The 23,800-nt window shown below is 43.4% G+C and overlaps 1 protein-coding gene across 5 annotated transcripts in view; it reads right to left on the reverse strand.

Moving 5' to 3' along the window:
- Nucleotides 1-23,800, reverse strand: part of VGLL4 (vestigial like family member 4) — a 164,059-nt gene that overhangs the window by 31,389 nt on the left and 108,870 nt on the right. For all 5 annotated transcript variants that reach the window (XM_012472137.2, XM_012472143.2, XM_064362033.1 and 2 more), the window contains one exon: nt 11,978-12,167. In XM_012472137.2, the coding sequence (XP_012327560.1) occupies nt 11,978-12,167 (190 nt within the window). The remainder of the gene's footprint in view (nt 1-11,977; nt 12,168-23,800) is intronic.

Genomic DNA, 23,800 nt, shown 5'->3' on the forward strand with positions numbered 1-23,800 from the left:
CAATATTTATGGGGCAAGTATGCTCCAAGGAATATTAATAACAGGTCTTATGAAAAGGGGATGAAGGATTCTGTCTTAGCTTGAGCTGACAAAACAAAATACCACAGACTTCGTGGCTTAAACAGATGTTTGTTTTCTCACAGTCCTGGAGGCTGGAAGCCTGAGACTCGGGTGCCAGCATGGTCGGTGTTCGATGAAGGCACTCTTCCTGGACTAGAGACAGTCGCCTTCTTGCTGTGTCCTTATGTGGTGAGAACAGAGCAAGTGAGATCTGTTTCTTCTTATAAGGGTACTCATCCTAACAGACCAGAGCCTGCCCTCATGACCTCATCGAACCCTAATCACCTCCCAAAGGCTTCATCTCTAAAGAGCATCACATCGTGGGTTGAGGCTTCAACACATGAATTTTGAGGGATACCACTCAGTCCATAACATTTAGATTCAATGGCCAATTTCATTTGAGAAACTCAGCTAAACAGTGTTTCTGTACCTAAGACTGGTCAAAACCTGAAATGTGCTGACATGCAGGAGCGGACCCAGGAGACTTGAGTTTGGCACCTGTCGATCTTTGACCAGGGAACGCGTTCGTTTCCCTTAGGGCATCCTGAGGGAAGAGTGTTTTGAGACAATCGGAGTAGTGGCGAGGGGTGTCCCTCCAACTGTCAGATGCCACTGAGGAAGTGACTCCTAACAAGTTAGAAAACTCATAAGCATCCCTGGTTGGGTTCAATGACATGGAAATTTAGGAATGAAGCAAGATTTCAGTTCTCAGACATGCTTCTAAATTGACCTGATCTAATAGGGTTGCTTTGTCCTTTCCACTTGGCCTTGACCCAGTTTCTGGAGCTTGTTTCTACGTAGATTCATTAGCTGCATTATTCTTAGGTCTCTTCAAGAAGAAAGGCAAGAGACAGCATAAGAAGTTGGAGGAGAGGGCGGTAGCAAAAGTTGCTTCCTTCTATTCTGAAGTACATGTTGCCTCTGCTGGGGCTGGAAGGCCTGGATCCAGAACTCTGATCCCTTGTCTGGCACAGTTCTAGCTACTGCCAGACCCAGAACATTACTGCAACATTAAGCCCTCTAATTATGCTTTGGAGACGATTTGTGAAGAAATTTTAAAATGAAGACAATGTGCATGGGTGTGTGTTTTAACCAAAAGACACAGTAAAGTGGATAGAGAGCAAGTCCTGCCATTTATTAAGTAAAAATTACACCAGACACAGAATGTGGGGCTTGTAAACTACCTTGCTATGTTCCAGCTGCATGTGGCACAAGCAAATAATGGCTTTATATGCAAGAAATTAGAGGAAAATAAAGAACCATCAATAGCCACACCTAGGCAAATTTCTTAGATTTGATACTATTAATGTAGATTTGGGACAGCACTTCATATACATTCAGGACAAACTAGCTTTGTGTCGCAATAAGAGGTCTATGAAGGTCACAGGCAATGTCAAGGTTAACCCTCTAGCTACGGATAAAAACAGCTGCTACATGTGTGCCCAGAGCGGAAGCATCTTCACGAAGATATCATTCCAAAAAGCGCACTCAGAGGATCAGGAAAACAGCAGAACCCTGGGTTGTTTTGTTTCTCTACATTTTGAATACACTTGTGTCATGTTAAGAGGTGACTCTGCACATACTAATGCACATTCTGTCACATACCCCAAATGTCCTTTAATAGGCATTCCTGTGAGAAAACCTCCTTTCAAGGTTTTCATCCACATTTATAACCTTCATGGCACAGAATAGAACTACAGAGGCTAAAGCCTAAGTCCCCAGTGCAGCCTAGAACAGACAAATGGACGAGAGTGCCTTTGTTCTGCTTCTCTGACTCCTGCCCCGCTTGGCATTTCTTCATTCTGTGTTATTTGGCCAGAAAAATGCCAGCAGCAAGACGGGGATCTGCCTTCCCAGCTCTCTGCGGAAGACTCTTAAGGCAGAAGCGAGGCCTGCTGGGAGAAGGCTGATGTCAGCTCTTAAGAGCACAGCTCCCTGCTCGGATAAGGAGGCCTTTGTTTTCAGCTCAACTGTGAAAATGAGAAAATGCCTCTGGCCTGACAAACAAGAAACCCACACAACACAGGTCAGGCCTGTGACCTTTACTTAAAGGTACCACACTCCATTAGCAAAACACTTCCAGGGAATCTGCAGATGCAAAGAGTGGTCCTCAGAGAGGAGCAGCTCTGCTTCCACCTCAGCCAAGGCAGGTTACAACTCTAAAGTGTGAGGGGCCCGCAAACCTCAGAGAAACAGTTCCTGGGTGATACTCCACTAGGTGAATGGAAACACAGACAACTGATATACATGGGGCCAAGTGGAGGGGGGTGTTAAAAAAAATTAAAAATCCCAATTTAACAACAATATTGCGGTTTCTACATTAGCAATTAAATACAACTAAAATTATGGCTATAACATATCCTCTTGAATCCCCAGAATGCCTTTGGGAATACTGATAGTGTATGAAAGTACAGAAGAATACAGAATTTCAGGACTGACCCTACCAAGTTTAGACTATGCCAAGGAGGCGTGGCAGAAAGAAAGAGCAAATAGTTTGAAGGATTCCACTCCATGAGCTTTGATTTATGAAGTTTGGAGGAAAAAAGACATGTCTTCAAATGCTTAAAGCAAATTATTAAATGCTCCAGTTTGAATCTTTTAGGCTAACGTTACTATTGGGTTGGGCCACTAACTTAAAATTGGGCCACAGATTTTAAACAGGAATTAAAACAATGTAAAAAGCATCTTCCTGAGCATAAAGAAAACCCTTATTTGTTCCTGTGGGGTTTTCACCTATACAAAGACTCATTTCAGGCCTCTTGGGGGCAGCTAGACAGCACCCTCCCTTCCACAGTCCTGAGGGAGCCCTGGAGAGGCTGTGAGGACTGGAGTGTGTTGAACTACTAACATCCCAGGGCTTTCACCCCTTTGCTTCCTTCCGTCCTCTTTGTGCATGCTAAAATGAACAGTCCCCACCTCCCGCCTCCCAAATAACCGTAGTAGTGTGTGGTGGTTTGAGAGTGCTTAAAAGTTGCATTGTCCCAAACTATCAGGCATTAGGGTCCAGTGTTAAATGATATTATGTGTGCTGTTAACATAAATATCACATGGTAGCTGAGAGCACTGGCTCTAGGATCAGACAGCCTGAGTTTTGAATCCTGGCTCTGGTACTTATCAGCTGGCTGTGTGACCCTGAAAGGTTACAGAACTCTTGGCGTTACCATCCGTAAAGGAGGGATAACAATAGTCTCCATCTCATAGAACTGTGAGGATGCGACGGTCGTGCCTATGAAGTACACAGCACAGTGCCAGCGCACAAGAAGGGCTCACAAGTTGCTATTATTAACAAGCCCTGATATAAAGGCTCTCCTGATTCCCTGGACACTGAGAATCAGGACGTATCATCATTATCGGTAATGAAAAGTTCACCTCTCTCTAAGGCTTATGCAGACATGAACACAGTAACATGTTCTGCCTATAAATACCCAGTTGCCAGCAGGGTCAAGGAACTAAAATGACCTCAGCTTTTCAATTTCCTCTGGGTTCAGTTTAACGTGAAATAAGGAATTGCTTCCTTCACGCTCATGGAACTTGAGAAATAGTCTCCTGGTAACCGGTCCATATACATTCAAACTAAAGGCTCTAAAGACAGTGAAGAAACAGCTGCCAAAGGGAGTATGATCAAGTTGCCAAAACTCTTACATCCAGATACCAAAACTACAGATACTGCAGAACATCTGAGGTCTCTCAAACATGATCAACTCTTCTGCAACAAATAAACAAAATCCACAGAAAACCCCCAATCCCATTTTAGCCAATCATCAATTCCTCCTTCTTACTGAGTTTCTATTACATGCCCAGCTCCGGATTTCAAAGGCTTCCTCCAACCTTTTATCAAGCTGAATGAATTAGTGGTTTTGAGTTTGCTTTTCCCTCTTTCTCTATTCACCCCTATGGCGAGAAAAGTGAAGTGACAGGGTCAGGAATAAAACAAAGCAAAACACCCGACAAACAATGAAGGATGGAAGGACAATGCAAGCGAAGGAAGAGGGAGGGAAGAGGAGGTGGAGGAGCTGCAAAAGGACACAAACAGGAGAGCCCAAGCCTGGAAGATACACTCAAGGGTACACCAGAATCGGGACACTGGACTCAAGAAAACACTTCAAAGGAAGCGCCACAGAAGCAAAGGCAACAAGGGGCCCATCTCACACCAGGACAGTGTTTCAAAGGTGCCCCATCAGCGAGGAGAGGCTGCGTTTTCTTTCACTGGGCTCTTCCTTGTTCATTATGGGTCACTCAGTGGGTCTGTGGTAAACACAGCTGGATAGAGCACAAGGTTAGTGACCACGGCTTTGATCCCAGTGTGAGCCTAGGGCCTCTGCCCTATTCTTTGGCTGGGAGCAAATATGCTGTAAATGTATACGCTGATCAAAGAGAGGATGCCTGCTCAGACAGGAGTGTGGGCTCAAACAGCACTTCCCCTTGAGAAAGGGTCCAATTCAAGTCAACATAAAATTATTTAGCACATACCACGTGCCGGAACATCGGACTGGTCAAGTGTCATCTTAAATATATCATGTGCACCTCTGAGGGTGCATGTAATTCCCCAGGTGGGATGTAGCTATGGCATAATTAAATGGTCACTGAGGCTGCTGTCACACACAGCAGGATTAATCCCAGCTGCCAACACCTTGGACACCCTCTCAATATTAAAAAACAAAAACCTCAATTTTTGCTTTTATAAAATCAATCTGACATAGACAAAATGACAGAGGTAGATAAATAGATGTAGAAATATGCCTACCTAGTTTAAAGGGTCACGATTCCTGTGAGAGTTAAATGAGATAATGTATTTTAAACGTCCAGCACAGGGCCATTCCAAAGTAGGCACTCAATAAATGTTCCCTTCCTCACAGGTGACTGATCGAACAGTTCAATGGCACGTCCCACTCTAAGCCTACACACACACAGGTGACAACCTCTTCACTTCAGAATTTCATCTGCTGACGTACTCTTCGTCACAGAGCCCTCTCCAGGTTCTACCAGCCAAGCAGCCTAGAATGACTCTCACAACTGCCATGAATTTACCACACTGTTACACTACACCCATCGTTTGCCTTCAAGAGTTGTAATTTTATAACAAACACACAAGATATTACAAATACACAAGGTCATCCACTGCAGCATTGTTAGTACTGTAAAGTATTGGAAATTGACAAAATGTCCAAACATAGGGGACTGGTTGGATGAGCTTTGGTGCATGCAGGCAATGGAGTGCCACACAGCTGAAACCCAGAGTGAGGAGCTGGTAGGAACAGATCTCCACAATGTGTCACGGAAAAACACCAAGGCTAAAGTGAGTATACACAGTAGGCTATCGTACATGTAAGAAAGAAGGAGAAATGATAAAACATTTGCTTGATTAACCTAAACAGAAACACAAGAAGGATGCTTGCTTCCAGGGAAGGGAACAAAAGGGGTGAACAAGACAGGGTAGCAGTAACACTAAAAGCACACTTTTTAGTACAGTTTTAACTCTGGGAAGCATGTTAACATCTTACATATTCAGGCCGGGCATGGTGGCGCACGCCTGTAATCCCAGCACTTTGGGAGGCTGAGGCAGGCGGATCACGAGATGAGGAGATTGAGACCATCCTGGCCAACACAGTGAAACCCGGTTTCTACGAAAAATACAAAAATTAGCTGGGCGTAGTTGCGTGTGCCTGTAATCCCAGCTACCCGGGAGGCTGAGACAGGAGAATTGCTTCAACCAGGGAGTCGGAGGTTGCAGTGAGCACTTCCGACTAGTGACAGTGAGAGTCCATCTCAAAAAAAAAAAAAAATTCAAAAAACAAAATTTAAAAGGATAGAAAAAGCCTAAAACTGAATGCAAACAGAAATGAATGAACCTAACAATATATTTCAAGTAACAAGACAACACTGATGGAGAAAAAGGAAAGTAACTCTTAAAACTCATTTTTGATTATTACGTCCTTGGCATGGGAGAAGGAAAAACCATAAACAAATCCTGAACCCTTTTTAGTTTATTTTTCAAAGTGGTATTGACATCGTGATTCTGAAACTACCTGGCGTGCACTGCAGGAGTGGACCATGAGTACATGTGTGGATGTCGTTCTTACTGGTGAACAAGGGAGACACAGTATCGAATGGGGAGGGTGAGGAGGAGCTCGGGAGAGCTGGGTTAGCCCTGGAGCATCACCAGGAACTCATTATTTCCTAGCTCTTTCCATGGAAAGGATCTAGAAACAGTGCCATTCAATAGAACTTCTTGTGATGATGGAAATGTTCTGTACCTGCCCTGTCCAATATGGTAGCGACCGGCCACATGTGGCTACTGAGCTTGAAATGTGACTCGTGCAGCTGAGGAACTAGATTTTAAATTTTGTCTCATTTTACATTTAAATCAACACCTGTGGCTGGTGTCTGCCATACTATTAGACAAATCAAGTCTAGAAGCAGCGTCATCATAGTAACAATAAGTAACCATGAAACACTACATAATCCATAGTAACGATAACACCAAGCACCTGGATCTGGACTTCTAAATCCTATTCCCCACTAAAAGGAACTGGAGTCCCCTGGAAAAGCGACTAATTCCATGGCTGGAGCAGGGAGGCTACAAGATGAGCCTAGAACAACTTGTAGGCCAGAAAATAAGCTAAATCCTATTCCCCACTAAAAGGAACTGGAGTCCCCTGGAAAAGCGACTAATTCCATGGCTGGAGCAGGGAGGCTACAAGATGAGCCTAGAACAACTTGTAGGCCAGAAAATAAGCTAAATCCTATTCCCCACTAAAAGGAACTGGAGTCCCCTGGAAAAGCGACTAATTCCATGGCTGGAGCAGGGAGGCTACAAGATGAGCCTAGAACAACTTGTAGGCCAGAAAATAAGAAAGTGCTCGACAACCACAACAAAATAATGGAGGTTATGACAAGGACATAGGACCAGTGGAAGGGGTTCTTGTTTGTCAACTCTGGGACGGCTATAACTCACTGAATAAGACAAGAAACCCCGGAGTCCATGTGGATAATAAGTAGATAAATAGGCAGGCAGGTGAAAGGGGAAAGAGTTCTTTCTTACCAGATTGCACTTGAATATCAAGGGCCATTAAAAAAAAAAACAGCTTATTGATTTTTCCACAAGACGAATCCCACTCTACCTCTTCCCATCCTTTAATCCACTCTTTCCAGACACTATAGATAGAGTACTTTCCAACTTCCAAATAGACAGTCATGTTCTTAAGACTTTTCTTAAGAAATAAACAGAAATAATGTATTTCTCAGGTTCTCTGTACTAGAATCAACCCAACAGTCCCCTAGATAGGTTAATGGATAAACATAGAAACTGCCCTTTCTGGTCTTAAAGCATAAAACTTACATTTGTTTTATCTGAGTTCCTTAGGAAAAGACCTTCAAGGTCTCTCAAAAAAAAAAAAAAAGGTGTCAAGGAACTGAAACTCACCAGGTCACTACATCGGGAAAATGAGATAAGGGACCCTCCTTCATCATGATTACATCCTTACCCCTCCCAAGTTCCTGTTTGTTACAATTGTTTCATTTCTTCCCTGCTACATAAACCCCTAGTTTTGGTCCATCAGGGAGACGGATTTGCCCCATCTCCTAAGCTGGAGTACCCAATGAAAGCCTTCTTCCTTGGCAGTACTTGTCCTCAGTCACTGGCTTTCCGTGCAGAGGGCAGCAGGACCTAGACCAAACCCCCTAGTGTTTTAGTAACAATATCATCAAAAAAATTAATAATGAGTTCAAATATTCCAGGCCCTAAGAGGCTGGACTTCTGATGGTGGAAGTGTGTATATAAAAAATAAAAGAAAAAAAAGGCTGGAATAAAAGCCCAGGAATTCTAATTTTCAAAATTCTGAAGAAATCACTAAGGAAACCTCTCTTTTTCCCCTTCCCCAAAATCAAACCAGATAGAACTCGTCTTATTCTTTGTCTCATCTTTTTTTTTTTTAAGACAGTCTTGCTCTGTCTTCCAGGCTAGAGTGCAATGGCGCAATCTCAGCTCACTGTCACCTCCACCACCCAGGTTCAAGCAATTTTCCTGTCTCAGCTTCCCAAGCAGCTGCGACTACAGGTGCACACCACCATGCCCTACTAATTTTTTTTTTTTTTGTATTTTTAGTAGAGATGGGGTTTCACCACGTTGGTCAGGCTGGTCTCGAACTCCTGACCTCAAAGTGATCCACACGCCTCGGCCTCCCAAAGTGCTGATTACAGGAATGAACCAATGAGCCCAGCCTCTGCTGCTTCTAACTATGGCTCAGAGTCACCTGATGTCTCCATCTTTCTTCTAGAAAATGTCTCCGTATGATGGTTATAATAAAATATAGCCAAACCATGCATCTTTGAGGCCTTGTTAGCTAGCCACCAAAACTAGTTTTCTTTCTCCCTCCCTTCCTTTTTTAGAACCAGGGTCTCCCTTTTGTACCCTGGCTGGAGTGCAGTGGTGTGATCACAGCTCACTGCAGCCTTAAACTCCTGGGCTTAAACTATTCTCTCACCTCAGCCTCCCAAATAGCTAGGAGCACAAGGAGCACTCCTCCAGGTCAAGCTAATTTTTAAATTTTTTTGTAGAGATGGGGGTCTTGCTGCCCAGGCTGGACCTGAACTCCTGGACTCAAGCAATCTGCCTGCCTCAGCCTCCTAAAATGCTGGGATTACAGGCATGAGCTAAGACACCCAGCCAAAACTCTTTTCCAATAACACTCCTTTCCCCAGAATTCTTGTGATTGCTTTAGTGATCAAATAAATCACATTTTCATTACATGTCATTAATAAACTCTAAGAAAATAAAGCACAAAAACCATTTTGTGATCTCCTTAAAGAGGCAAATACACTAGACTATTCCTTTTCAAATAATTATGAATCTGAAATGTATTACAGATAACTTCTCAGACATTAAATATAAAGGGGGGAACATAACTATAGCCCAATAGGAAACATTTCATCGAACGGCAGCACTAAATACTCTACAACACGAAGAAATAAGACAGACAGCATCTTTCCAATCTGTCATTAGGCTCCCAGAAAATACAGTAGAAACAATGGTAATGTTACTAAAATTAGTAACTATCACACAGTAAACAAGTAACACGCAGAAGGACCTAACCACACACTGATGGCCTTTCCTCCTTATACTGTGCACTTAAAAACGGTTAAGAAAATACATTTTATAACATATATATACATTTTACCATAATTTTAAAATTGGGGGGGGGAGCCACCTGGCTGGTGTAAGGGAGTCTGAGAGACGGGGTTACTGTTGTTTCTATTTTCCTAAAACTTTGCGTAATAATGTCAATTGGGAGTTTCATATAAAATTCAGCGATTCTGGCCAGGTGCCGTGGCTTGTGCCTGTAATCCTAGCACTTTGGGAGGCCAAGGCAGGCAGATCACAAGGTCAGGAGTTCAAGACCAGCCTGGCCAACATGGCAAAACCCCGTCTCCACTAAAATTACGAAAATTAGCCGGCATGGTGGTGCATGCCTGTAGTCTCAGCTACTCAGGAGGCTGAGGCAGGAGAACTGCTTGAACCCAGGAGGTGGAGGGTGCAATGAGCCGAGATTGTGACACTGCATTCCAGCCTGGGAGGCAGAGTGATGCTCTGTCTCAAAAAAAAAATTAGCGATTTTATTCTTTACATTTAAAATTATTTATAGTGTCATCACAGACCCATACATCAAGGTCATATTTGTAGCCCCCAAAAGAGTTACAAAATTATTTTCTTTTCCTTTTTTGTTTTTAGATGGAGTCTCACTTGGCTCCCTGCGACCTCCACCTCCAGGTTCAAGCGATTCTCATGCCTCAACCTCCCAAGTGGCTGGGATTACAGGCACCCACCACCACATCCAGCTAGTTTTTGTGTTTTTTAGTAGAGACAGGTTTCACCATATTGCCTAGGCTGGTCTCAAACTCCTGGCCTCAGGTGATCCACCCACCTTGGCCTCCCAAAGTGCTACGATTATAGGTGTGAGCCACTGTGCCTAGCCACAAAATTATTTTCTAAACGTTTTAACATTCTAATAATAATAACTAAAGCTGAGTGCTTACAATCTGCTGGGCACCGTACTTAAGTCCTTACAATAATCCTATGAGGAAGGAATTAATATTATCTTCAATGAAGTGCAAAGAAAGCAGATTTGAACCCAGGCGTTTTTATTAAAAGCCATATACTATCAAACATTAAATCCACCATACATACATACATACACACACACACACATATATATATTCTTATTCTTTATCATTATAACCAGTATCTGAACAATGGAATAAAAATAACAGCTCTCATCAACTGAGTGCTACACCGTGCCAAGCTCTTTGCCTATTTTAACTCTAATCCTCATAACAGTTCTATACATTAACTGTTATCATTGTCAAGGATACTGGGACCAGCTAAATTAAGTGACTTATCCAAAGCCTCACAGTTGTTGTGTGGCAGAATCAGGATTTAAATTAAGGCATGTTTGTCTGCAGGCTGCCTTCCCCTTTCTTACTTACAAAAAGAAAAGGAAAGAAAAAAGAACAAATGCTCATATTGGGGTTTGGAAAAGGGGGATGGGAAAGAACAAGAAATTTGTGGTAATAAAAGAATGAACTGCAACAGTTGAGCACCCAGGAGTTCAGCGAGCCCTAACTGCGGAGGGCATTGTTTGCAGGGCCTTCCTGCTGGATTCCTGATGGTAGCAAATTCCAGGGCTCCAGACTGCAGGCTCAGCCTCTGACTAACACTGCAGTGATTTATTTGAGGATAAATACCTCTGTCAGTGTCTTATGACTGAACACAACAGTCCAAGCTGACTGGAACGAGCGGAATGCGAGGACGCTGGAGCTGAGGCAGCAGAGGCGGGAGCTGGGCCACCTCTCTACGGAAGCTCTGCCTCCAAGGAGGAGCCTTCCCTGCTCTACCTTCCTGTGGGGAAACAGCAGTACCCTCAGGAATTGGAGCATGTTGAAAATGAAGAAACACTGACTTATGCTGGAGTGAGTGCTTGGGGCGGGGAAGGAGGAGGACCTCTGTACCTGCACACGCAAAACTCCCTCCAATATTCAGTGCAGCCTCGCCAGGATTGGCAAGACAACTCCGAGAACACCAACTGCCCTCACCACTGTCCCCACAGTCTCCCTAGGCAGGTGATGGGGTGTCTCCAAGTCCTGATAACCGGGGAGAAGGCTATCCCTTTGCACGCGGGGTATGTGCCGAGAGCAGAGTACAAACAGGAGAAGCCGGTGCATGTAAGCAGGAGGCTTTTCCAGTGGAAACGTGGTGATGATACAGAGATCTGTAGTTTCAGTCCGTGTTGTTTCACAAATAAGGAAACTGAGGCGAAAGAGTTGAAGCAATTCATGTCAAGAAGGTAGAGTGTCAGTGGCAGATCAAGGACTGGCTAGATGTGATGAGTGGCAACCTGTATGAGCACAGGAAGCTGGTTTCCCTTTATGGGAAGGCCCCAAGTTTGTACCAGGGACACACAACGTGGGACAAACACTTCTTTGTGTACAATCCTAGACTACTGAGTAAAACCTTAACAGGCATCTGCTCAGGTGCTGACCTTCCCTTCTATTTGTCTGGTGCATACTGACATTTACTAACACTGATTCTCCTAAAAACAATCAGTATGTAGAGGTGAAAAGTCAAGTTTAGCAGATGACTACCTGCAGAAGCTCTAAGGGGACATTAACTTCTATGGACTTTAACATGAGAAAGGTCATACTACAAGTACACTGGAGGGAAGTCAGACTTCATCTCTCCACAAGTTATCAAAATGAGTTTACTACCTTCTTTTTGTCAGACCAGCGCTATTTTTCTTTATAAATAACATCCTTTACAAATAAAGTATCCAAATGGTAACTTCAGAATCAGCACAAAGTTGCAAAACAAACAGGGCCCCAGCACGAAGCACCCTTAAGCCAAAATAAGAACAGAAGAACTCACAGATGGGGGTTGAAGATGCGACTCATCTTGGAGACGTGGTCATTGTCACAGTCTAGGTCCTCGTCACCTGGCTCCATGCTGAACTTCCTCTTGCTGGGGCTGATGGGGGGAGGACCGGTGCGGTGACTGCTGAGGGCAGAGGCCACTGGCAGGGTCTGCATTCTGGGTTCTCCCCTGAGAGCAGCTTCACCTACGCAGAGAGATGATGTAGTCACCAAGCAGGAGAAAGGCCCCCATCTCAGTACCCCAGGCTCCCCGCCCGCCCAGCCAGCCCCTTGCAAAACTACTCCCAGTGGAAAGTTTTTGGCAGTGGGATGGGGCCGCCTGCCATCCTCAGAACACGGTTTGAGTGTGGTGAGCTGCCAAGCATGAGACATTTTACATCAACGCGGTTTTCTAGCACAATCACTCTTTAGGGTAGAGTTTAAAATAAAAAGTTGCAATCAAATAGCAGGGGGGAGGCAAAAAGCATTTGCTGTAAACAATCTCAAAAGTTAATTTAAAACGCCAAAGGTCTTTTCACATGTGGGTATTCCACTCCATATGGACAGGAGAATAACCTCACTGCAATCCTGAAAACACCATATCCAACTCACTTTTCCTGCTTGTTCTGTTTTTTTATTATTATTATTATTATTATATTCTTGGTACATTATTTCTTTTAAAAGAATGAGAAAAGTTTATGGGCTAATAGTTCACACATTTGCTCCCTAAAGTTAAAAGAAATATAAATATATAGTTTAATGGGAAATAAAAGTTTAATTCTTATAGTCCACTAAAAATTGCACATTAAAAATATTATTACCAGCACAAACCTTCGGCATATAACTTATCACAAGCATAATATGTAGGTAGGTACAGTTCTGAAACATTTTTCAAAGTTAGGCAATCAAATTAGGGCCCAAATTTCCATTTGATTTGGTATTCTGGCGTTTTTCATAACTGTTTTAAAAGGTTTTGTACTAGGTAATCACTTTGTGCCTTGCTGTGAATTACAATAAGCATAGCCTTTCATAGTCATAAAGGTTGTGTACCTTCTAAACTTTAAGACTAATGATTGGGCCGGGTGCAGTTGCCCATGCCTGTAATCCCAGCATTTTGGGAGGCCGAGGCAGGCGGATCACAAGGTCAGGAGATGGAGACCAACCTGGCCAACATGGTGAAACCTCATCCCTACTAAAAATACAAAAACTAGCCAGGCATGGTGGCATATGCCTGTAATCCCAACTACCTGGGAGACTGAGGCAGAGAATTGCTTGAACTCAGGAGGCAGAGGTTGCAGTGAGCCAAGACCGCACCACTGCACTCCCGCCTGGGTGAGAGAGTGAGACTCTGTCTCAAAAAAAAAAAAAAGACTAATGATTAAGAGAAAATTTCAAACTTTCTAAGTCACATGGGGAGAGCACCTAAATTTTTCACCAATAACAACCCTTTTGTTGTGCAGGACATTTGGGTCTCTCGGATCTGGCCCATTTTGTTTCCATTTGGTCACAATTTGAGAGTAATATGAGGATAAAGTCAACGTCATCTGAGGCCTTTGGTACCTAAGAAAAGGAATCTTTGTTTGTCACCACTCATTTTCATATCATCACAGACGTGTGGACAGTGTTCATAGTCATTTACTTCATACACATATGACAAATATGATTTTCTTGGAGAAAGGAGTGAGGAAAAAACCCTCTGAATATTTACCAGGAAAAATAAAAACTTTGCCAATTTAGTCAGCAAGATATAAACCAGCAAATATACAGTGACCCATAATACACCTCCAGCCAGGGTTTCTTTTAAGGATTCTGGCCCCAAAGCAAAATGGAACTTTCCATTTTAAATGAAATACCTAAAATACAGGCCCCACACTGGCCTGCCACACTCAGAAATTCAGTATGATCTTGGTTGGCCTGTACTCCCTATCAGGTAATTTTTCATTTTAAAAAAACAAAAAAAAAAACCAGTGCTAATCTGTATACCTTCATAAATTAGAAAAATATCCTTTCTAATAATCTCCCTTCTTTGTGATACTTCCTCCTCCACATAGAGAGAAGAGGGTGTTTCCAAGGGAAAGCTTCAGAAGCCTAAGTCCAGCTAACTTTCTGGGAAGCCCTGATGATACCCCCAGGAATGGAGCAACTGCCAATCAAACCTCATCAAAATGGCACGGGTGACCCTCCTCTCCACCCAGAGTTTCTCAACACCCCTGGCAGGGATGCGAGGGGATGAGGAGTTGTACCCCTGAGCTGTGGTCATCATTTCATCAGATGTCAGCTGTGTAGCAACAGGAGTTGCTATGGAAATAGCACTACAGCAACAGACTGAAATCACTCCAAAAAAGGAGCCGTCACTCATTCCAACAGCATACACTGTGACGCGGACAGCAAAACCCTTGGGTTAAGAACAACATTCCCACTCCCCTCCCAGTTTCCATCCTAGTAAAAATTCTCGTGCTTGTTTGCATTTTAAGTTCATCCAACGGATGCAATGCTTATCTTTAAGACTGAATCATTGATGTCTAACATAGAAAAAAATGCCCCAAGAATCCTCAGAAAACACTGGAGATTTCTAACCAGTGGGTGGGGGTGGGACTGGGTCTGGGGCTACAGGCCCCATGAAGGCACTCCAGGTGTCTTTTACTAGGGACTGTGACAGAAGCCTCCACCAGGTCCCCTGGAGATGGAGGTAAATGCGTGCTGTAGCAGATCAGCATCTTAGGATGCTGGCACTGGAAGGAGCCTGGGAAACACCATTTGCCTCATTTGATGGATGACAAAGCTGTGCCCCAAAACACACTGTGACCTACCCAAGATCCTCCAGTTAACACGTTAGCTGGAGGCAAGAGCCCAAGGCCTCTGCAATCCGACAACACTTCCTCGTAAGACTGTGCAGCCTCAAACAAGGCTTAGAGCAAAGGAAAAGAATACACACAGAAGGTCAGAGACAGCTGTGTGGCTTTATGCATCTTTGGGGCCCCTCCCTAGATGGCCCTAACCCAACACTTGTATTTTAGACAGGAGTGGTGACTGTTGTATGTGTGGTGGGGTTAAAATTATTTTAGTAAAATTGAAGAAAACATTTGGTCCGGGAGACAAGACACTTACATTGCAATCTTGCCTCTTCCTTTACTTAGGACGGGGTGAATGTGGGCACATGCTTCCCATCTCTGGGCCTCCATACGACGAGAGGCTAGACTAGCTAATGTGTCATGCTCCTTCCAGCTCTTAGAATTACTGATGCAATTCTATGATCAACAAGTGACCAACCAACTAACCAACATTTACTAAGAAACTGTTACTTGCGTAATGATGAACTAAGACAGCAAAACTCAAGGTATGTATGCCAGACGTTATTCATCGAAAAAAACAAGGGTGACCCTGGGGACAAATAAATTTGAAAGCCATGAGACCGAACAATTTTCACAGGAGTTTAACTACAGGCCTTTCTGTCTTTTTTTTTTTTTGGAGATGGAGTTTCACTCTTGTTGCCCAGGCTGGAGTGCAATGGCGTGATCTCCACTCACAGCAACCTCTGCCACCCGGGTTCAAGCAACTCTCCTACCTCAGCCTCCCGAGCAGCTGGGATTACAGGCATGCACCACCATGCGTGGCTAATTTTGTATTTTTAGTAGAGACAGGGTTTCTCCATGTTAGCCAGGCTGATCTTGAACTCACAACCTCAGGTGATCCACCCGCCTCAACCACCCAAAGTGCTGGGATTACAGCCATGAGCCACTGCGCCCAGCCAGGCCTTTCTATCTTCTAAAGCACAAGTCATTCTCTGAGATGGAAACCCAGCATGGCTGCTTTTAATTGTCACCCCCCGCCCCCTGCCCCATCATCCTACACAGCTCTGTGAATTCCATCTTCCAAAGCGCCATTCTCTCAGCATGTTGGTCCATCCTCACCCCCAATATCCAGTGGCTGCAGACTTCTGCATTCAAAATCCCAACTGCCTTTCTAGTTTTTATTCCTAGTATTCCTCTTTTTGAGCCCTGAAAATTTCAGCCCAAAAAGTTAAATGAGACTTATCACCATTCCACAGAGAACTTGTTCTTCACCCTATCTTCTCATATTTTAAGTTCATGCATCCTGCAAAAGACACTTAGAATGCCTCCCCCATCAGGGTGTCTTCCTTGATTCTTCCATCTGAAAGTCATCTCCTCTTCCTCTGAACCTCTATAGAAACTTATCACTCTGGTGCTTCCCTTCCTACCTTATTTTGTGTTCCTGGAAGCAGGTGGCATTTAATTCATTTAAGAAACCTGAGAGTGCAAAGCACGGTGCCTTCCACCCAGTAGATGGTCAGTGAATACTGACTGAATGAATGAATTAGGCAAGGCAACAGGGCAGCAGTTTACAGAGCTTTAGGATATGTTAAAGATCATCGATGCTATAGAATAATGAGTTTTAAAAGAGCTATCTAAGAATATAGTTATATGAAGAACTCTTACAACAATTAAAAAGATAACAAAAAATAGAAAAGAATCTAAATAGGCATTTTCCAAGAGAAGATGTGCAAATAGCCAATAAGCACATGGAAAGATGCTGTATTAGTCTGTTCTCATGCTGCTGATAAAGACGTACCCCAGAAAAAGAGGTTTAATGGACTCACAGTTCCACATGGCTGGGGAGGCCTCACAATCATGGTGGCAGACAGGAGAGAATGAGAATGATCGAAAGGGGTTTTCCCTTATAAAACCATCAGATCTGGTGAGACTACCACAAGAACAGTATGGGGGAAACCGCACCCATGATTCAATTATCTCCCACCAGGTCTCCTCCCATAACACGTGAGAATTATGAGAGCTACAATCCAAGATGAGATTGGGTGGGGACACAGCCACACCATATCAGATGTCCAACATCATCAGTCATCAAGGAAATGCAAATCAATACCACAAAGAGATACCACTAACACCCATTAGGATGACTATGATCAAAAGACAGAAAACAAAAGCATTAGCAAGGAGGCAGAGTAGCTGGAACACATGTACGCTGCTAGTGGAATGAATGGTAAAGTGGCATTGCCACTGTGGAAAACAGTCTGGCAGCTCCTCAACTGATGAAACGTAGAGTTAACACATAACCTAGCAATTCTAGTCCTGGGTACATAACCAAGAGAAATGAAAACGTGTCCACACAAAAGTTTGTACATTAATGTTCATAGCAGCATTATTAAAATAGCCAAATAGTGGAAACAGCCAGAATGTCCATCAACTACTAGATGTAAAAAATGAAATATCCATGATGAAATATTATGCAGCTATAAAAAGGAATAAGATACTGATTCATGCCACGGCACAGATGAACCTAGAAAACAGTGTGCTGAGTGAAGGAAAGCAGACACAGAAGACTGTCTGATTCCATTTCTATGAAATGTCAGAAGAGGGAGGCTCACAGGGAGAAAAAGCAGGTAAGTGGGTGCTGGGGGATGAGAGAAGGGGGAATGGGAGGTGACAGTTCATGGGTGTCAGGTTTCTTTGGGGAATGACAAAACTCTTCTAAAATTTATTGTGATAAAAGTTGCCTAACTCTAAATATACGAAAAACTACTGAAGCGTATACTTTAAATGGGTGAATTGTATAGTACATGAATTATGTCGCAGTAGAGATGGTACCTCTTCCTCCTCCAAAATAAGAATATATTTATAAACAGTATAAGGCTTCAGTATCATTAGATTCTTTTTTCTCTCAAGCTTTTCACACTAAACTATTAAACAATTAAGAACAGGCATGCATGAGTTTCCCCAGAAATAAAAACAAAACTTTTGTTATTATAGTTACATCTCCCTATAATACTAAAGTCAGATAATTCTTTAAACATTATTTATTAAGTTAAAAAATCTCGACTCAGTGAACTACTTGAGGTGACTTGGGCTCTTGGATTCATCAGCTCCTATAAAGCTGCAGCTCAGCTTTTAATCAGTGTGTCAAGCGCCTATGACAGGCTGAAGGCTGTGCAAAGTACTATCACAAAAATAAATGAAACGTGTACAGACTCTGACCACAGGGGTGAGACAAAAGCACATCCACCAGAAGGAACTTATCTTGGGAGCGTAAGAGGCTTTCTTCTCTTGTCCCAACGTGTATTCTAAATTTCACAATGGTCTGGCAATTGAAAAAGGAGAAAAGATTATCTTTCTTTTTCAAGAATAAACAGAAGGAAGGTTAGAACTGGGTAACCCAGTATTTTAAGCTTTTCAAGTTGGCTTAACTACAACTGTCAATTTTACTTCTTTCAAATTCTGGGTGAAGTTTTTTGTTTTTTTTTTTAAATGTATTTGGCCATTTAAATGAAGATAATTTTATCTAGGCACATGTTAGAAAAATGCCTAGAAAAAATGAAGAAAAATGCCTAATATATACAAAATTAACTTCTGCAGTTTTTTTCTTTTTGTCATGGTGGCAGTTCTAATATGTGGATCAAAAATATTCCTTCAAATTTCCCTGAAGAAGATAAGCAAAGATTTTGGCCGAAGATTTCATGAGAATCAGCCTGTTTATTTCAATGGCAAAAAAGTTTAACAGAGAGAAAGGAAAAAAGAGAATCACCTCGCTTTGTGCTGTGCTACATGATGATTTTGATAAAACATCACAAGAAAATTCTGCTTGCAAAGTCAGAGTGGAAAGAGGGGAGGACGACAGGAAGGAACCGTGGAGAATGTAACCCATGGTGTAAACCTTGTTATTACCATATCTCAAAGATTCTATTTCCTATATTTTAATATTGCTAAGACTGAAATTTATCTCACAAATAATTGGCTTATATTAACAGCCAAGATTGCTTCTTTTTTAGTGGGGCATAAAATAATGATTCACACAGAATCTTAACTGCAAAGACTTCAAAATAGCAATGGTCTCTTCAATCTCCACTTCTTTTTCTTTTGGAAACAGTCTAGCTCTATAGCCCAGACTGGAGTGCAGTGGCGAGATCTTGGCTCACGGCAACCTCCGCCTCCCAAGTTCAAGTGATTCTCCTGCTTCAGCCTCCTGAGTGTAGCTGGGATACAGGCACGCACTACCATGCCCAGCTAATTTTTTATTTTATTTTTTAGTAGAGACGGGGTTTCACCATGTTGGCCAGGGTAGTCTAGAATTCCTGACCTCAAGTGATTTACCCACCTTGACCTCCCAAAGTGCTGGGATTACAGGCGTGAGCCACCGTGCCTGGCCTAACCTCCGTTTCTTTACTCATAAAATTAAGTGGTTTGATTAGATCATCTTGACAGCCTACTTTTGGCTCTAATGAACTACATCTTACATAACAGATTTATCTTCTAAAGTTAAGCTTCCTTTACTGCTAAGAAATACTTTCCAAACTTTTACAGAACACACTATACATAGCGGTAGAAAAAGCAGATTCAACAAAGTAATCAACTAACAAAATTTTCTTTTGAGATTAGCTAATTATTAGCATCTCATGATTAAGGGAGAGTTCATTAAAACTCAAGGACTCTTCTAGTTCTCAAAGTTCCAGCTCCATTCATTTATTAGAATACTACAAGAAAGTTGTAGCTGGCTGAAACCTGAGACAAATAAAATCTGGTCCACTAAATGCAGATTTGACTTTCATACAACGGAACAATCAAGGCCATGACCTTCAACACAGAGATGGGGTGAGTGATTGGGTTTCAGGGGGATTAAGAGATTCTCCCAGGGATAAGGCGGTGTTAGTATGGGAACCCAGGTCTCAGCCACACAGTCCCTCACCAACTGTGCGGGCTGATTGCCAGGCTAGGGTGTGGGCTGCATAGGAGGTGATGGCATGGCTCCGAGCAATTAATCAAAATAATAGTATTTATGGGCATTTTCTGGAGATTAGACCAACAGCACAGGGTGAAATGACAATGTCTTTATAGAGAAGGAGAGGGTAAACTATTCTCAAATGTATCTTGCTGTAACTTTTTTTTTTTTGAGACAGAGTCTTACTCTGTCACCCAGGTTGGAGTGCAGCAGCACAATCTCAGCTCACTGTAATCTCCGCCCCCCAGGTTCAAGTGATTCTCCTGCCTCAGTCTCTCAAGTAGCTGGGATTACAAGCACCTGCCACTGTGCCGGCTAATTTTTGTATTTTCAGTAGAGATGGGGTTTCACCATTTGGTCAGGCTGGTCTTGAAGTCTTGAACTCCTCACCTCATGATCCACACAACTCAGCCTCCCAAAGTGCTGGGATTACAGGCATGAGCCACCACGCTCAGCTTTCCTATAACTTTTAAGGATAGATTTTTGACAAAGATCTGTATACCTTGACCAACAGAGAGTTTAAGTCCACAATTTAAATCTCCGCTGTGTCTAAGGCTTTATGTTCAGACCCGCTCCTAGCCCCTTTATCACCTTTGAACCTAAATCAAAGAAGCAAAACCATAGCTCAGACAACCAAGCCAGCCATGGTGTGCAGATGTGTCTCCTTCAGGCTGACCACGGCCCATGGCAGCCGACTGACATCTTGTCCTGGAGAGAGGGCACCCTGGTAAGAGGACCCTGCTCCCACATTCCACGCCCCTCTCCATCTCACCCTCTCGTCACTGTGCAGGGCAGAAGCGCTGGCAGCCAGGGCTTACTCACTTTCTTTCAAATAATAAATACTTCTTTGACTCACAGTCAAGCAGCTGGGGAGAAGAGACTGTGAAGTCAATCTCCTTCAAATCGTATAACTTGTGGCTAGCCCCCTTCTGGTTCACTTTTTTCTTTTTTTAATAGGAGGCCTGCTGCAATTCAAGCCAGCAGATAAAAGCCTTGCCGTGCTGCCTGCCCAAGGGCAATGATCGCCTGCAATTCCCCCAGCCCTTGGGTGGCAACACAAAGCACCTCTCACACTATAATGCTCCGGGCAGCCCCAGGCTCAGCTCCAACTGTGCAGAGCCCGACCTGGCCTCCCACCTAGTGGGCTGGGAGGGGCTGTGCAGGGTCCACACCCCAGACTGGGCTTGGTGTGAGCAGTTCTACTCTTTTTTTTTTAAGAGCAAAGATGAGATTGTGCTGAGAGAGTATAGCCTCTATCTTGTACTGCTAATAATATAGTTAAGGATAATAAAAGCACAATAAAACTGATAGAAGTGAAACATGCCATCTTCACTAGAATTTCAAGGAATCTAAATCATACACACTATACTTTGTAGAAGACGTCCTAGATCTTATATTAGTGTATTTTATTTTAGAAGCATATTAAAAAATGATCTGTGGCCGGGCGTGGTGGCTCACATCTGTAATCCCAGCACTTTGGGAAGCCGAGGTAGGTGGATCACAAGGTCAAAAGATCGAGACCATCCTGGCCAACATGGTGAAACCCCATCTCTACTAAAAATACAAAACTGAGCTGGGCATAGTGGCTCACGCCTGCAGTCCCAGCTACTTGAGAGGCTGAGGCAGGAGAATTGCTTGAACCCGGGAGGCAGAGGTTGCAGTGATCCGAGATCATGCCACTGCACTCCAGTCTGGCAACAGAGCGAGACTGTCTCAAAAAAAAAAAAAAAAATCTGTTATTCTAATTTTTCCTTAATACAGCCTTGTGAGGGAGGAGGGGAAGAAGCGCTCCCACCTTGCAGCTGAGGAAACTAGTGTTTCAAGAATCAAGTGAATTTCTCAAGGTCACAAAGCTGATTAACAGAAGTACTGGAAGTAGAAACCTGGGCTTTAGGCTCCCCAACTTTCATGATCTTTCTAGGTGTGCAGCATGCTTTTCACTGGTAGAGGGAAATAAATGGGAGGAAGACAGCTGAGGAGGGAAGAAGGCAGAGAAGAGAGGGGGAGGCTGGAGGAGGAAGGGGAGCCCTATTGGCTGAACCATGCCCATCCTCGGAATTAACATGTTAAAGTCCTAAACCCCAGTACCTTAGAGAATATGACTGTATTTGAAGACAGAGACTTTAAAGAGGTAATTTAGGTAAAATTAGGTTATTAATCCAATCTGACTGTTGTCCCTTTAAGAAGAGATTAGGACAAAGACACATTACAGAGGGGCCACCGTGCAAGGACATGGGGGAAGAGAAGGCGGCCATCTGCAAGCCAACAAGAGAGCCTGCCCCAGAAATAAGCCTGCTGACTCTTTGATCTCCAACTTTCAGCCTCCAGGACCAATGAGTCAATACATTTCTGTTGTTTATACCACCTAGTCTGTGAAATTTTATTCTGGCAGCCCCAGGAAACTAATCCAGAGAGGAAAGAAGAGAGGACAGGACTGAAACCTGGTTCTGACATCAAGGGCGAACAGCTGCCACCAGCCCGTCTACCTGTCTCACCTAATGTAGTGGGACTGATTGAGATGAAAGCAACTGAACGTGCAGATGCTGCTTCCAGACTAGAACCCCCTGAGCACAGGAGGAAACACGTGGGCTGGCAATGGAAGAGAATGGGTTTCCTGGTTGGGCACTGGGGAAGTGTACAGGTGCATGCTGCATTGCGGCCACACACACAAGAGACCAGGGCTCAGCCTGGAAACTGTGGGTGATGGGATGTCCCCAGAGCCAGCTGCGGCCTGGCCCTCTGACTTGATGATCGTCTGCCATGCACTAGCCAGAGGATCCTTGACCTCCCAGGAACTCTTCAGCTTGCCTGTAAGTGAGAAGGACTAGGTTTGTGTTCACAAACCAGGCAGGGGCCTCCTTTGGAAGGGGAGACAGTGGGTCCAGGGTGGGACCTGCTCCCAGACAGTACTGATGATGCTGGTACAGGAGGGACGGTGTCTGCTGGCCCCTCTGGTTTTAAATATTAATAGCTATAACTCTACAGGGGCTGAAAGGAAAAAGAGAAAAGAATCCCAAAGAAATTATGTCTCTAATCCTCAACATCCATTGTGAATATACACTGAAGTGTTTTTTAATAAACTGAAGTTCTCTGAACATCAAAAAGCACTAAAAATACTTTAAATTAAAAATTGCTATCACATCCGCACATTGTCATTCATTTAATCAGCAAGTTCTATACTGCTTAAAATAATTTTGTCATCTTCAGGGCTAATAAGAGTCTCTCCTGTCTCATTTACCTAAACTGAACTGTATCGTGACAGATTATGTAATATTGCAGCCTGGGTGGAATTAACACTGAGTAAGAGGGGGTCAAACTAATGTCTTACATACATAACATTTCAGCTTGAAGAAAACTCAGGCGTGTAATATAACACAAACAGCCTGAAGGTTAGCAGATCTAGATTTGAGGTTGGGTTTTAGCTTTGTCCATCATAAGTAAGATTCAAAAAGATCAAACACAAAACAAACAAAAAAGATCAAATACTCATCCACTTCTCTGGTTTCCTGATGCAGATTTAGTAATGACACCTACCTTCTATTCTTGGTCCTCCATTCCCTGGACTGTGGCTCTCAGGCAGCCTCAGAGGCTTCTGAGTAAACTAGAGAAGTGCAGTCCCGCTTAGGGCATGGGCTCTGCTGTTGCTGTGCTCATGCAGGCTAAGGACTGGTGTATGCCTGAATGTTACAATAGTTGCCCAAAGGGTCACATGTGCTGACATGGCTCTGACACATCACTGGTGAACCCCAAGGAGACAAAGCCAGCTCAGAATGCTTAACACCAAGTGCAGAGGCCTCCTTAATGGAAAAGGCTCTTAAATCCTGGCAGAAATTTTGCACTGTATTTACTTGCAAATCTACTTTTGTAACATTTTACTGTTAATGAGAAGGAGGAGGGTTATGAAAGTAAATTGTTAGCAGATGGTATTGGAATCAGGTACTTTGCTAGGGGCTCAATTTCCTCCCTGGTAGAGCTTATAAATGTTTAGAAGGAGTAGCTAGATGAGGGTAAGCAAAAAAAAAGAGGCTTGTTCAAACCTCTTCAGCAGTTGAGCCAAGCCTCCAGAGGACTCTGGTTGCCACGAAACAGA

The sequence above is a fragment of the Aotus nancymaae genome, unplaced genomic scaffold, assembly GCF_030222135.1.
Source record: "Aotus nancymaae isolate 86718 unplaced genomic scaffold, 86718_ANA_hifiasm-v0.15.2.pri h1tg000046l, whole genome shotgun sequence".
NCBI lineage: Eukaryota > Metazoa > Chordata > Mammalia > Primates > Aotidae > Aotus > Aotus nancymaae.